The 17,498-nt window shown below is 35.6% G+C and overlaps 1 protein-coding gene across 13 annotated transcripts in view; it reads right to left on the reverse strand.

Annotated features, from left to right (window-relative positions):
- The window catches only part of GPHN (gephyrin), a 274,586-nt gene that overhangs the window by 154,992 nt on the left and 102,096 nt on the right, over nucleotides 1-17,498 (reverse strand). For all 13 annotated transcript variants that reach the window (XM_066321405.1, XM_066321403.1, XM_066321399.1 and 10 more), the window contains exon 3: nucleotides 5,279-5,336. In XM_066321405.1, the coding sequence (XP_066177502.1) occupies nucleotides 5,279-5,336 (58 nt within the window). The remainder of the gene's footprint in view (nucleotides 1-5,278; nucleotides 5,337-17,498) is intronic.

Here is a 17,498-nt window from a genome sequence, read left to right on the forward strand (position 1 = left end):
AGTCAATTTTTTGTTACTGGTTAGGACATTTGCAAAAGGTTTTTTCGTTACCTGGATGCAGGAGTACAATGAAACTGTCTACAGGACAGTCAGATGATGTTAAGAGAGTTAAAAGACAACTCCTCAGTTTTATCCAACACACATAACTAGAAATCTAATGGAATGACATGTGACATGACCATCACATACGCCCTTTAAATCTTTTAAAACTTTTATCTGTAAGCTTTAGAGTCTATGGACATGCTACTTGTTAATACTCATTACTCTCAATGGATAATACCCTTTTATGTCATGCTTAGTAAGAGCTCTTGTACTGTGAGTTAGTAATTTTAATTTGAGATGTAGAAGAAGGAAAACATGGGCAGAAATACTGACAACCAGAATTGTCATTCCTGCAAGGTAAATAGCAAAGTTTCTTGTGCTTTAGGATTAGTGGAAGTACACACTTCAAACAGCTTGAACCTCTTCAAAAAACTGAGTGGGCAAACCTTTTCATTTGTGCTGGATCCAAACAGATAAAGGAGCAATAACCGCAGTGTTATCATCAAATTCTGATGCCTTCCATCATAAACTTAGGGGAAACTTTTTGTGAAGATCCTTGGCCAGTGCTAATACACTTGGCAGGTGAATATCCATACAGTGATGAAGCAGACTTAAACTCCTATGCAAAACTGGGATGACAGCCCATCTCCTTGTTCACCTAAAGCAAGGTTGATTCTGCAGAAGATGCAAGAGATATTTAAACACTGCTCCACTCTCCAGCATGGAGACACAGAACCAGTTTTGTGATGTGTAAATATTTTCAGCCACAGCCCTGTTTTTGTGGACTACCCACCACAATAGTTACAACTACCTGTCTCTTGTGGTTTGGTTTTGTGGGTTGTTTTTTTTTAATATGGGACTATTAACTGGCACTTGCTGACAAATTGCTACTTATTTTTGCCACATGTTGATAAATAAAAAAATGCTTTGAGTGATGAAGGCCATCATCATCTCTTGGCTGCACACAAAGGTTGCGTGAGTTTCACCAGCTACCCTTACCAGCAAAAACAATAGATTCTGGGATACATTATGTAGGTATATGACACCACAAAGTTGGCAAACCAAATGATTTCCAAGAAAGTCTTGGAATAGACTGATTTAAATTGTAATCACATCAAAGCTGCATGTTTTTGATGGCAGGAAGTACAGCTTTGCTCCGAAATACATCTCACTGACAGTGAAATCAAATTCCTTTGTTCCTAAAAATTACTGTGTGGAAAAGTTAAAATCCTTTGAAATCCTAAATCATCTAGGGCAACTGTCCTCTTAAGAAGACACAGTGCTCACATTTCCTTTCTGGCTACTTCACTCTTCCTCATAGTTGTTATCATTTTCCACTCTCAGGTCATTATCACTGGAGTCTACTTTCTCAAAGACTGGAGACAATCTAAGAAGAATGTGCTTCAGCTATACATAAAAGTTTTCATATATTAAACTATTAAGTTAACACACACTCCTAAAGAAAAAAGGAGAGCTATCCTACCATTATTCAGGGGAAAATGTCTGTAGTCCTTCAGTGTTTTATGCATATATGTTTTCATTTTAAGAGTATCTATAGAAAAAGTACCAGTGTTCCTTGAGGAGCACAAAGCGTGTCTCTATGTGAAAGAGTGGTTAATGGAATTAAAAAACTCCTCCCATCTTGCTCCAGAACTGCTTTACATCTCAATTTACAATTTACACCCAGCACTAAGATAGTATTTCTAAAAAGATTTCTTAAAATTTACTACCACAGGAGGCAACCACTTAACTTTATTCTCTACATTGGAATATCTGTCTCACGCCACAAATATTATAGGAATGAAATGTTCTGGCAAAGTCTTTCTTGTGCATATCACTTTCATGAATTAGGGACCTTCTACAAAATGAATTTCTAGTCTTGAGATGAGATGTCTGCATACGTCTACATGAAAAGTATATACGAAAGCACATAAAAAACCAACACAAAACATTTAAATTCCTTTCTGCTGTTGACTTGCAAATCCTAGCAAGCCAACTACTTTTTTAAAGAAATCTGTTAATGAGTGGTTTTCTCATTCACTGAATCTTCTTCTATAATAACCACCCTTCAACACACGGTGTATTTCCTTTGTAATGGCAGAATGCAAAAATCAAAAAGACCATAACATGATACTGTTGACATAGGCACATCATGTAAACTTTCCCTAATCTGTAATAGCCATAAATTTCTCTTTATTCTTGAGACAATCTCCACATAGTTCATCAAAACCAGTGGTGCCTGATACCAGGGCTTATGTACACAAAATCATTCGGCTTGGAAGACCTCTCCTTTAGGCACATACTCTTATGGTGGGTGAGGAACAAGGCTAAAGTCTGACAATGCTTTTTTTGCTAGTTAGAAAAGCTTCTTACTTACAGGATGAATATTCTGATGAGAATAGAAGTCTAGAGAAAGTTGAAACAATTACACTTTCTCAGAAATGTTCAGCAGTTTCTATATTTACCGTCTTTATCAGTTCCACAAGCATTTTAAAACTAGCTGGTACTGAAAATGAAGTGACATTGCTTTAACTGGTGTAGAGGAACAACAGGAATGCAGATGGTAATACATCCATTCATGCATTCTCTGAAAGCTTCTTTTAATGAAGTAGAAGATCATGTGATAGAAGACATATCTATCTTCTAGAATAGCTTTCAGTGAGGAAAGCATATGATGGTATCTAGGTAAGGCTACCTGTTGAGTGTTCACACTTTGGGAATCTAAGAACCTATGACAAAAATCTAGGAGAGGTAGGTTTCATGACACTTTGTTTCAGACTGATACAGATGCTGTGAAACTGTAGTAGTTTGTAGTAGATTGATCGGTTTCACACAATCCTTCCTAACCCTGGTATGATGCATGAGACCAGTTAGGGTACAGGTTATCACTTCTGCCATAAGTACCCCTCATTCATATGCCTACCTGGTGTTCTGCCTAAGATGTAATTACATGAATTAATAAGATCAATACACTGGTTTTTCTCATAAGTTATTTTGAACAGCAAAAGAGGTTAGTCTACCACCTTTTCTAGGACACATGCAAATGCTAAGAGACTTATTTATTTGTCATAGTAATTATTGCTCTCTGTCTGATAAAATATCTCCTTTGCCATTTAAGAAAGTGGTTTACTTTTTAAGGACTATCAGAAAACACAATAAAAATACAACTTACATAAATATAATTCCACAATCCATCAAGTTAAATCAGATTTTTAAAATGAAGCTATTATTTTTGCATATTTCATCAAATTAACTTCCTTAATATTTCATGTTTAAATAGGGGAGAGATAGTTGTGAGGCAAAATAACTGAATTAAGGTGCATGGAAGAAGATTTTGTTCTCTCTAGAAGGAATATTCCAGTAAGTTGATTTTCCTTCTATTTTCTCCTCTCTCCTTTTTCTCCTCAAATCAGCTAGGACAGCCTCTCAGATGTTAAACTACCCCTGATATCTATTGCAAAGACACTCTGTCTCACTGTTTGCCAGCTGCTATTCAGAATACATATGTACAAAATAATACTTTTTGATATCCAATATGTATTTGTCTATCTTGGCATCTTCCAGTAGTGCCTTGTTTAATATATATAACACGTATGGCAGCTTGAGAAATTCAATCATTTAAGGTGTGAAAAGTGGCCTGTCTGCCAATACAACCTCAAAACCCCATTATGTGAAAAAGACAGGAGAGCTACCAGAAACAAGTAAAGGAAGGGATTTTTCCCCAACCCTTTAAACAGCTCTGACTTTGAACTATGAAATCCTTCCTTCACACTTACATCCTGGCACAACTGAGACTAACAAGTAACCCATCCTTTGATGCTACCTAGGATCTCAAGTATTTAAACACCTGAAAACACTTAAAAGGCTGAAAATTCAGAGAAGTTCTCCTAAGCAGGTGACAGATTCCTGTGACTACTGATCTTGCAGTAAGTTTCTAAAAGTAAAATTATTTCTTATCTCCCAACATTCCATTTTTCTTTGTTCACTGAACTCAGTTTAGTACGATGAAGCCAGAAATACCAGTTTTCTTCATCTTCAACATTAACAAAATATCTGTGGTATTGGCTCTCTTACATTAAAGGAAAAAGATTGTAGTTTAGGGGTTTTTGTAATTTTTTAAAATAGTTTTGGAGCAGTTCTCTGAGCATCATAAAAATACCACTATTAAATTTCAAAAGCCTTCTTTCTATTTTCTTTCTTTTATTCCAAGACTGAAGTCTGAAGAGTGGATCTATCCAGTAATAAATCATGTTCCCCTTGATAAAATTCAGGATAGAGGAGTCCATGAATCTTAGATGACAAAAATAAATTTTGATCATGATGGTGCGATAACTTTGATGCAGAGACGTTGTCACTGTGCAGTGACTTGATTGCAGTGGGTTTGATACTAATTGAAGAGGAATAAATTCTCACCATTTGCACACTGCAAATTCATGTCTACATCAGATATTATACAGTCATTTCCCTTCACTAGATTTTAGAACTATTCTTAATTCTCTTTGCACAGCTGAAAATGAGTATGTGAAACAGCACAGCAGGTTAAACAATCACAATGAGCAAGCAATATGTCAGACTGACCTACTAAGAATCAAATAAAGATTCAGCTACACAAACCATGCTATCAGATCCAAAATCCCCCCCAGTACCCATCTTTCACTCCACTGAAAAACAAAACTGACACAAATTGCTGAAGTACGTTTCAGGAGTGGACTTGGCTAAAGTGAGTTTTGTTACAATGCACATTACTTTGAAGGTAAATTTCAGTATTTATTGTTATCATCAAAGAGCTTATAATGATTTTTGAGCTTATAACCATTTTTTTCATTTCATACTATCCCGTTCTTAAGACAGACAAATTGAAAAATACAGACATGCTTTTGATCTCAAAAGCAGAAGGACACTATATAACTTTTTGTTATGAAAATATAACTCAGTGTTCATCATAGTCCTCCACCTGTCTTCAGGTAGCAAAACAGAAATAGGTTGAATTACAAACGTTTCTGGCATCAAACAAATCCTGCTGAAGTCAGCTTAAGCTGAAGGTAAACTGTGTTTGTAAAAATTACTAAAATTGTACTTTAGATGCATAAATATGGATCGAATAATTTTACTTTAGACACTTTCCTCTTTCCCCTATGATACACTTCACAGCAAAAAATAATGTGTCTTTTAAATGTAACATTTCTGTGATTTTCCAAGCAAAGAAATTCAGTGTTGAAAAGCAATAATACTGTACCTTGATTTCTTCTATTTCGTCTGGCACTATCTTGTATGCAGATATAGTCCCACCCAACCTGAAATCAGGAGAAGAAAAATATGCTTAAAATCACTAACAGAAAACACAGTGCGTTAATAGTGTCATGACTTGTTCCAAAAGAAAATATTTCTTCTAACAATTTAGCAGCAAGTTCCAAATCAAAAGCAAAAAATCCCCCTTTCTTTACCCAACAAAAAATCCTTATGTGATTAACATAAATACTAGAAACAAGGTGTCCATCACCATAACAATTAAGTCAGCCAAGCGGAATTACCATCATTAGGATGGTCTTTCTTATATTAATGGCAATCAATCTTCATATTCTATGATTTCTTGTGTCTGAGTTATATGGATGAGTTCAAATATTTGAAGCCTGATGTGCTTTGTGCTCAGTATTTCATTATGCTGCTACACAGTCTGAAATGCATCCAAATACAATTCTAGAAATTCAATTTTTTAAATTAAATGTGCATGTACAGACATCACAAATCACACAGACTCTATGGCCTCAATATTTGAAAAACCTCTGCAGTTCATGACCAGTAATAAAAAGTGGGTGATGGACAGTAGCTGGCATTGACATAGAAAGAATAAAAGGTTTTGTTCTACATGGAATTCACTGAAATTACTTTTTTAAATCCTGCAAAAAATCCTGGTAAAGAATAGTTCACATACTGAAGATGCATGAATAGCATGTACTATAAACGGTGGTTAATATCACATTTTCCCCAGAGATATGCCGACATGACTTCTTTTATTTCATGAAGCAGTATCATCGATAGTGACAATTCAGATTTAAAAATATAAGCTCACTAATGACCTCCTGCTGGCTCTACACAGCAAACTATTCATTTTCTGGATCTTCAAGTCACATATGAAACTATTTTTTGTAAACCAGTAGACACCTATCAAATGTGCATTTGAATTATCTCCCTATTATTGGATTTTTTTCTTTCCAATTGTCAGCATTTCTACACAGATGCATTTTCTTATATCTTGAAATTATTATAAATATTGTTTAGTCAAGTGAAAAAGGGAAGAAGAGAATACCACAGAAAATACATTAAGATTTTCCACATAAGTCCTGCCTTTCCACATCTGTCTCATAAATGAACTGTTTGAAGGTTTTACACAGAGGGTGAAGTCTGCATAGGAAGAGTCTGAAGTCCATCACTGCTTCAGGTAACACCAGCTATGATTTTCAAGATAGAGACAGGGCTCAGATATTCCAACATCCAAATTCATCATGAACAAAGAGTGTAGCCGTTGCTGTCTCCTATTTTCTCTGCAACTTTCATTGCTGCCATTCATTCAGTGAGCTTAAAGGTAGAGAGCACTGGATTTTTTTTTTTTTGCCAAAGTACAAACATGAGCTTTTATTTTTCATGACTTTTGCTCAACTGGTGTTTCTAATGATAGCTACAAGAAATTTGCCTTAGCATCACAACAAAGGATTGCTTCATCAAACTATGACAAGCAATGGCTCAAGATGGCATGTTAACATTGCACCTGACCAGTCCTATGGCTACTGGAATGTGGTCCATAAGAAAGAAACTTTTATGTACTTCTTCGAGATCTATTCCTGCCTGCACTTGGGAGTATCCCAAAAATCATTGACTTTCTAATCTCTAGCAGAAGGAGAATACAGAACTTCTGCTGCCAGCATTCCAGCAACATGGACTTCTACCTGGCAGATTTCTTTATTGGCCACCCTTGGCATAACTATTAAATATTTTCTTGGAATATCAGAAAAAGAAATCAAAATAATTGACTCAGTAAACTCATCTGACTTGCTTACACCATTAATTAGCATCACTATGCAAAGTTTTGTGTTAAGAGTTTAACAGACTATGAATCTGCCAAGTTGCAGCTCAAATGGTACCACTCTCAAAAGTTAAATGTCAGCTATCACAATTCCACATTTTTGAATGAGAAAGACATATTAAAAATTATATTACTGTTTAAATAAACAATCTTTCACTGATAGCTCCAGCTCACATCTCTTAATCCATTTAAAATCCTACTGACATCTTTATCTTAAAAATCCAGTCTACAAACATAAACAATAACAAATTTGAAGCTGAAAGAAGATCAGAGAACATTAATATACATCTTTATCAATGTCTCAGATTTGAAATGAAGTTTTTAAGGAAGTCGATACTTTCTTCATTTCAGAGCATTAGATTTCAGTCAATCTTATAACTTCTGAAAGAGATCCACCACAGCAGATTAAAGTACCAAATTTAACTGGCAAAGGACATAAAAAAGACATTTCACTTTGTATATAAAGTTTGGTTGTGAGTTTCACAGAAGTTTAAAGGCATCACAGGCACCGGGAGGATGCAGCTAACACAGCCACATCACCATTACAAATATCTAACAGTAGGTTAAGTCTGAAGTGTAAGGGACTGGACAATACCACACACACAAGTAACAGAGAAAAACAGTAACATTGGAATGATTGCAAGAAAAAACAGCAAAACAAGGCAAATTGAAAATCAATGCAATAATGGGTATGTCCAACTTGAGGAAAACTTCATATTTCAAGTGTTTCTCTAAATCACATTTAAGTGTAAGCATCAATTGTGGCCTGTCTGGAAGCCTGGTTGCCATTGTGCAATTCCTTGATTTGATTACTGACATCTGAAAGAATAGAGACCAGACAATTATACACAGGATATTTCACCTATAGGGTGATAGACTATGACAGAGGGCTTTCACATGGCATATTTTTTCACTTTGTTGTGAAAAATCTCTCTGCAGCTTGTTTTTTAGAATATTTTACAGTATTTATTCTTAACCACAATGTTTCAAAAAGTAAACTCTGATCAAAAAGCAAACGACAAGCTAGCCTGAGTATACATTAACTACAACAGGCTTTGTATGCTAAAACAAAATGCAGCAAAAAACATGTTAGAAAGGCCAGAATTCAGATCACTAGGGACTCAAATTTTGTGAGAAGTCACTCTTCATCTCTCACATATTTTGTTTCACAGATTTTATTCTAATGCTCTCCATTTGAATGACTCAACATCCAGCATCCTCTAACAGAAATGGCATTTTGTCTCTGATAATACACTCCCAACCAGGAGCAAAGCTAAATACACAGCTACTTCCAGTACACTGAAAAGATGACCCCAAACTCATCCAGAGAAACCTAATGTACAAAGTCTTTCTCTCGCAAACTGCAGTATTTTCACACTATAGCAGGACACACTACTTAACAGTGAAATTATTTAAAATATTAGTTACCTTTAATATTTCACTTGTATATGCAAGAGAGAATCTCAAACATGCCAGAATTCATATTCAAATTTTGACATATGTTAGTCTTATCAGCTCTGTATCATAACTTGAATGCAATACAGACAGTTCCATTCTCTAATCTCTTTGCAAAAGAGAAATGAAATTATTCCTAGATGTAGAAGTAAGAGCTGACACAGTCATAATGAAAAAACACATTTTACACTGGGTTAAATAGGTGAAGGCCTATGAGGCAAGGTTTAGAAAAGATAAGAGAAATTTTGTAAAAATAATCAGGCAACAATAAAATATAATTATTTTAGCAATGGTTTTAAAACTAATAGAAATGTAGTGTCTTTTTTATCTTTTCAGACTGGGTTTGTGAAAGTTCACAAATAGGATTCTGGAGAACAACAAGGTTTCTATAGCAACCTAAGAAATTAGCAAAATACAGGAAATAAACTGAACTATAGCCAACACAGTTGTATTGGAACAGATGGATGCTTTACTATTTCACAAATTAAAGCAGAACATCACGAAAACTACATCCAAGTTAAGGAAAGCTGAAAACCAGGAAGAACTGTGCTCAAATGGAGACAGGAAACAATGAACCACAGCTCTAATGAAAAGTAAACTCATGACAAAAATAAAAAAAGAAATAGATTAGAATTCTGTTACATTATTTTAACAAGCAAACCTGTTTGCTATTTCTTTTACTTCCCAAAGAATTCTGGCTGATTTTCCCCTGTGCCCCTCTATATATCCATGTTTGGAAGAACTCACTGGAGTATCACTGCAGAGCTCCATTTTGTGCACGACACTTGAGCACTTGGACTGAATCCACACGGGTCAGCTTTTATTATCTGAATTCTGACCAAAGGTATGAACGTAACCTTTATATACAGTTGCACATTAAGGGACTGCCATAAGAAGCTGAGCTATTGATTCATCCGTTAACTTAATAAATGAGTCATACCAAATGCAATGAAGTAAATTTTCTAAAAATAGCTTGTAGCCAGCTTGGCTGCTGTCATCTGCTGAATTTCTCCAACGCCACTTTAATTAACATTAATCTTTCTTCAGATAGATCACTGTCTAAACAATATCAAGTTGTCACTAAGCCTCCCAATGAAACCCTTCCTCATCTTTTAATGAAAGCAAAACTCAAAACCCTCCACTTGGCAATTTTTTCCAGATCCATCTCACAAATATATTTGTTACCGGCCATCAGGATATTCTGTCTTTTGACTGACTTATAAACTAAGCAGATTATTCAAGAGAGACTATTCTTGGGAGCAGATAGAATGAATAGGAGCCAGACAGGCTATTTCTAATTCTATGGACATGCTCCTTTTATCACCGGCTACTGAATGAATACTTGCTACAATACCTCTGCCACAGCAAACTGACCAAGACAGCATTCTTAGCCCACTTGTCTGGACTACCTTGATGTTGACATCCACGATATCAACAAATCAACTGGACTTGGATCCTCACATCCTCACAAAGTATTCCAATGAAAGAGGTAGCAGGATTTGAAAGCATTTGAAAGCTTGTTTTTAATCCACTACCTGTAAGATATGTTAAAAGACAGAGAGCTCCTTTAATTGATAACTAGTTTCTATTGACCTTTGAGAAATTGTTAAAGCACCCTGAGGGAGGTAGTAAGAAGGCTGCTATTCTGGGCTTCCTTCCTACACAACAGAACACTGGCAGCTACAGCAAGCTGGGCTGCAGCTCCTATCACTGGCTGCTCGCCAGCAATGAACCGTGCAAAACAGCTTCCAGAGAGGATCCTGATGACAGCTTTACTTACTCGAAGGTATAAAATTATGTGATGAAGATCCACCCCAGGTGTATTGTTTCTTTTGGGGTATTATTATTATTACTACTACTATTACTATTATTATTTTAATGGATTCAATAATCATATCCTTGAAAACTTACTTCCCTCCTCCCCCAATCTTAGCCTAACTTCAACATGCTGTACAGAAAAACATCACAGAAATCAAATTATTGCAGACATGCCCTCTGTCAGTTCACATCTCTCATGAACAACAGCTCTGAGATTAAGACATCAAATTTACAAGAGTCTTTCTCTGTCTCACCATGTCCCAAAGATTCATTGCACACACCAAAAAAGAAGGGGGAGGGGATTAACCCCAAAATTTTTATTCACTACCTTGTCACTGTTTTAAGGGAAACAAACATACTCCATTTTCTGCTGCTTTCAATCTTTTTTGTTTACCAAGAAAAGCAAAAAGTTATATGAAAACATTATTTATGAGGAAAGCCATGTTATTTCCCTCTTTCACCGTTCAGAGCTGGTTTGTTGTGTTGTTGTTGTTGTTTCGGGGGGGTTTTTTGTTTGTTTTTTTATTATAGGAAAAGCAAGTCTAAATGAGAAGTGGCTAATTTTTCAGACAATTCCATCAGGAAACTATTATCACCTCAACAGTCTAATACTAGAAAAGAATAGAACAAGGATCTTTGTCCTCAGCGTATGTCAGAAACTAGAGAGGAGGTCATATATAGGTCATTTGGCAGTCACAGGACCAGTAGTCACTCTTCCCTTCTAGCAGAATTAATCTGACTTGATTTAATCTGGGGAAAGAAAGTTGGAATTGTTATAAAGTATATGAATCTAAAATACACACCTCCATGTAGTTATCCAGACCCCCATGAGTCCAGATCTTAGTGTAGTTTTTTAGGGGAATAACTTTGGGTTACCTCAGCACACGGGGCACAGCTCTCTAGACAGCTTGGGGTAACACTGTTGTCAGCCTAAGACTGATCAATAGTTGGACTGCCTCCTCTTGAAAATGTTTATCAGTTTGCTTACTGTTTAATAAAGACACACAAGGGGAAGAGGAAGCCACCATCAATCACCACAGAAGTATTGGGCTTGCAGGCACTGTCACCCAAAACAAACTGGACGCAGAGAACACTTAGAATACATGGACTTTTCAGTGCTGCAATTATTTTTTTTTTTTAATCTCAGCATGGGAAGGTGCATTCTGTGCAAAATCAGGAGGAATATCGAGGTTCCATGAGAAACAAAAACTATTAAAGTTTTGATTTTTACTAAACTAATTAATTAATAATTGCTCAAAGGTCCTATCATCAATACTTACATGCTTTGTGGCAAGAATTTGAAGCATACAAATAGCAAATATTTTAACACCTTTGATTAAAATGAAATTAAGTACAAACAATATGGATATTTATAACATCAAGCTTGGCTTTTTTAGGATTTTAGAATTTAACTGGTAAATAAATACTTCATCATTTGTAATAGACTAGTTCTACCACACTATAGCAACTGAAATGGTCTGAGAATAAAGTACTGAAGACTAATTCTGCACTTAGGATTTTCATTAGAGATTCAAAGTTTTATTTATAATTAAAACTGACTTATAAAGTCTTCCCAAATGCCAGCAGAATCTAAAAACACTCTTGCCATGTGGACTAACAGCAAAAGAGCCCACTTCCATGCAGGATGCATGCGTGTTTATAGTGCAGAGGAATGATTGTACTATGCTCCATCTGATTGGTAATCTAAATATGGAAATCATACATTAAATCAAACAGACAGAAATGTCAGCTAGATTTAAGTAAAAACGTGTTCAGTGACTTTGAAAGTTCCCACCGGGGTATCAGATGCTTGACCAGCCAGCTCATTAAACAACATGAGCAAGATTTGAAATTTCCTGAGAGAAAAAATATGCAGAAGCAGACAAAAATCATTATCATAAAACCAGTAAAACTCTCACAATTTAGACAAAGAAATATATATTTAATATCCGTGTTGGGATTTCATTGGTAGACTGAGGACTTTAAAACACTATATGAAAAGAAGTATTCATAGTGAATGCCAAGACAATAATATATGTTGATCTCGCTTTGTCCTATAGGAAATACCATTGTAGGGCACAGTATGTATTTGCATTTTTTTCAAGCAAGTACATACCTAGGAGAGATACAGAGCATTTGCATATATATTACTGGCAATTGCCTGTCAGAAAATCCTCACCTAACTCAACTGAAAGCAAAATTTTTGGATGCTGGAGAGTGACCTTTTGCCTACCTTAAAAGGCAGTGCAAATTAAAGGATTTAGGCAATTTGATAAGGATTGCAATGATCCGCCTGGAAATGAAAGATTTCACTGGTGAATTACCATAGCAGCTTGTAGAAACCTATGCAGGAAGATAAAGCTATTTTTGCTGACACTCCTATCATTTCAGTTAGGCTCTATTTGCTCCTAACCAAATGTAAAAGAAAGACCCTCTGAATCAAATATTAAGAAGATTCTCCCTACGAGAAGAAGTTGGCCCACAACTAGTAGAAACTGCAAAGTTAATTTTGGTAGAAATTAACATTGTCTACCTTCCCTAAAGACTTATCCAACAAGAAATGGATTTAAAAAACACAGCACTTCCACATGAACCCTTCAGGCTTTTCCCATTTATATGCTGCTCACGTTCCACAATACTATTATTTTCTTTCCAATAATTTAGTGCATATTTTCTCTTCCATTTTTAGCCACTCAAACATGTGAACATGCATGTGAAGCACGGTCAGGCACACAAAGTCCATGTGCCAGTTTATGCCAGGGTTAAAAAAAAAGTGTTTATTTTAAAGAGAGGAAGTTTAACTGACATATGTAAAACCAGAAAATGGAACCAGCAATAAAGGAACACCTGATGTTGGAGAACAGGCTGGAATGAATTTCAGACTACAGCTTGAAAAGTACAGGCACGGTCTTTTTTATGATTAAGCAAAAAGACATCCAGAATATATCTTCATTCCAAAAAAAACAATAAGAATTAAAGGTCAGAGCAGGATGAATCAAACATTGAAAGAATAAAATGTGGAGAATATGTGGGCATGGTCTGATCATTCCAGATTCTAGACAAATTTTTTTCTTTACAGTTTAAATCACAGGGTTTATGAACAATCACCAGAACTTTTAAATCACTTGCTGCTAAAAAAAAAAAAAAAAAAAAAAAAAAGACAAGACAAGAATAAGAGAGGAGTTTTAGAGACAAGGAGCATCCAGAAAGGCTAACAAACTTGTTCACACAATACTTCACCTTCTGGAAGCTCTAACACCTTATTTTGTTCCACCACATTCCAGAGAGATGTTAAGTATGAGTATGATTCAGCACACAACTAGTGGCAGTCTTGTTATATCTACATTTCTCCAGACAGTTAAATTCAGAAGTAGAATTTGCTGGTTTTCTTATTTCTTTATATATTAGTGTGTTTCTATGTATATATATATACACACATATATTGCCCTGTGTGGCCTAAAGGGGTGAATTAAATTCTGACTCAAAGGGAAGTTTCTTAGTGTATGCACTGTGCTGGGGAATGTGAAAGGGAAAAAGAAAAATCTCTTTAGCCATAGAATGGAGTCACAGGAATAAAACAACACCACATTTGATCTATCTGTCCTCAAACCAAGCAGCTTTCTATAGACAAACAGTGACAATGTTGCAAGTGAGATTTTATTGCATGTCCCACATTTATCTCCATTCCAAATGATTTAGTTACTTTTGAAGTCATCATCATCCATGTTTTTACAGCTGCTTATAAAATATCTGTATGGTTCAAACTCAGGATGCTGAAAAGCACTTCTTTGTTATTCCTGTATTGTTTGCTGTGGGTTTTTAGAACTAATTTTTGTTTTCTATAGTTGCCACTCCCTTTTTCTTTCCATTTGATCATTTAAATGATCAACAAAATGGTCAACAAAAAGTTTCTAGATTTTAAAACCACTTGATGTATTGTCTCTGCTATTCATGCCACAACACATTACAACCTGACTCTGATTATCCAGAAACATGGGAAGCTGGGGACATGTGGATCTAGAACAACTTAAGAAAGCTTTGATTAAACATATTCATGCATTTTGTTCCATTCAGGTCCCAAAAATAATTTCTACTTTTAATTTTTAAATAGCTTGCACAAGCATAATCCACTGGCAAAATGTAGCTATTTACTCCTCCTTACTTGCAGCTTAAACTTACCTTGTAAGTCACTAACAGCTATGTTCTCCTTCCATCTATTCTGTATGATGCTCTCTTAAAAGCAGAAATAATAGTTAGATGGAACAATCCCCTCTGGATCCATCTTCTGAAGCCCTTCTCTCTTTTTATTGCTTGCCCTATAAATATGACTTTGAGACGATACTGCAAGGTTACTGAATACACCATATAGTACTTACTATCACATTCCTTTGGGTGACAGTGACCGTAACATGCTCCGTAACTTCAACATGCCTCCAGCAATTCCTGAGCTGAAGAACATTGATAAGGGAGAGGTTTGATCTCTTCCTCAGTTTCTGCCCCAACACTGGAGTGAAAACAGTTAAGGTGAATCCTGGAGCTTACATTTCTGTAAAATAAATAACCTCCTTGAGCACTGGCATGTTTGTTTCATGTCAGGTAGGCCTGGTAAACTTATCTAGATAAATATAGCAAAAGTGACAGGAGAGGGTTATCTTATCCAAAGCAGAAATTTAGTCTAGAAGTCTCTGCCACTTAAAAGTGTATTTGGAAATTATAACCCTACAGAGGTTTAAAAACAAAAAATTAAAGCAGTAAGGATCTTTCATTTGTCAGCATGTCTGTGTTAGTCTCCCTTTTCTCACAAACAATCAGTTTCATGTATCTGGAGAACAGTCTTGAAAAATGCTCGACCTGCAATCCTCCCAGCAATTACCAACAGACAGCTTAGATGTGTTCCTAGGCATCTGAAATTGCCACCATGTAAACTGTGATCACAGAACCGAACATTGGAAAAGATGAAGAACACCATGGATTTTGCATGGACTATACACCCAGAACCACATTATATTAACTGAAAGGCTGAATTCCTGGCTAGCAATACGCAAATGACTAAGGTGACCAACACTTACATTGCTAATACTTCCCACAGTACTTCCAGGTGCAGAAAGGAAATCAAAGATGGTTCAGGCAAGTCTACCTGCAAACTGGTACTAAGGACAGCACCGTGTATGCACAGCTCTCATGGATAATGATATAAAAAACAAGGACTTTAGGTTTGTGTACAGAGATAGCTGGGCTTTATGAATAAACTCCTGCAAGAACTCCTGCAATTTTTCTTGCCTGATCACAATTTACTATTATACTCCAAACAAGCACTTATTATTATGGAATCTGCCTTTTTCTTCCAGAAGTAGCACTAAACACTCTCACTCTTTAGACAGTAACAGTAATAACCAAAATGCTAGTTACAAAAGCTCAGAAATAATTGCAGTCTATACTGAAATGAGTGTAAGTGATATCTAAACCTAAGAATTGAGCTAAACTGCAGCACTGCATTAAGAAAACATTTTAAAAAGTGATAGGAAAAAAACCCCCAAAACTATAGATAATGCCAGTACAATATATTTAAGGATCTTAATAAGGATCTGGTTAAACTACAAGATTATATTATGCTGGAGGTACCATTTTATAATTGCTTTACATCGTTTTATTCTATTTTGGAACTGCCTTTCTGATCAAAGAGCTTAGAGGTAGGTGGCTGGTGCCATCAGGTCAAACAGTGGAATAACCTCTTTCATTTAAAACATAAAAGGTGGATCTAGAAAGCTGGTGGACCAAAGACAATCTACAGACTAAAAACTCCAGATATTGTGTCATATAACTATTCCCCCTCCCTTCCCTCCAGCAGAATATCATGGGTAGATTTAACTAGGTTATTTTAACATAAACTATATTGTCAGCTATATTTTCATCCAAAATATGTCAGGACAAATAGTGATGCTGTCCCTCCACAACAGCAGTCAGCGCTTTAGCTCCTATTTCCTCCAGCCACATCACCTGACTTTAAATGCTCAGTGATGCATAATGTTACCCTAGATAAGTGTCAAGATACATTTCATAGCTGCAGTGCCTCTATACCTTAAGTTGCTAAGAAGGCATGCTTCTCCAAATTCAGCAGTGTTCTTCAAAGCAGGGAAACATGACTATCCAGTGCACATTTAGTTGGTTTCATAGATCAGACAATAATTATAATGAATGGCTTTTTTAAAAAATAGACTTCTCATGCTCTGAAGCTTAGATTACAGATGTTTTAATATGAAAACTAGAATATCCTCTTTCATCTTACTTAATGAAAAGTAAATATTCAGTAGAAGCATTCCCTCACTGATTCACCTTTGCAAGCATTATATAATAATTTGTCCAAAATCCACTGGCACTGAATTCAAAACCCTTTTTCATGCATAAATAAAATATAGGAGAAGCCTTTTGCAAATAAAAGAAAGGCAAAGTTGAGTACCTGTTACCTAAACATGTCCATTCCAAAGTTACTTTTTCTATTGATGTCTGTTGATTAGCTCAGTGAATCAGTTCAGCTGATCTTCACTTCACAGTGGCCAGTCAGGCTCAGTGACTCCACTTGTGCCACATATACCATTACAACATGAAACTCTAGAGGTAGATTTTTAAATTTCTGATTGAGTTTACATTGGTAAATTAATACAGTATTTTAGCATTATTGGCATTTCTATTCTTGCCCCAGCTCAGTTTCATCCTCAGAACTGCACTGATCCATACATGAGCAAAACACAGAACAAAAGTTTTCTAACCATTTCTTTCCCCCTTGTAAAATTAGCTGAGTAAGTAGCTATAATACAGAAATACTTCAGGGAGAGCTTTCATATTATTGGAGAATTCTCTTTCACAGAGCAATTCAATCCATGACACAGTTTCGCATTAAACTGCATTAAAGAAAATATAAGGCAGTAGAAGTCTTCTGATTCTACAATAAATTAAAATAATAACCCTAACTCTGAACAGTTGTTAGTGACAGATACTTGAATGATGCATCATAATGCAAGCTTGCTACTTGTTTTTTAAAATGTTTACTACTAGAGCTTTTATTAACAACTGAACTATTAAACATAGGAGACGAAGGAAGGAA

This window comes from Sylvia atricapilla, chromosome 6, assembly GCF_009819655.1.
Source record: "Sylvia atricapilla isolate bSylAtr1 chromosome 6, bSylAtr1.pri, whole genome shotgun sequence".
NCBI lineage: Eukaryota > Metazoa > Chordata > Aves > Passeriformes > Sylviidae > Sylvia > Sylvia atricapilla.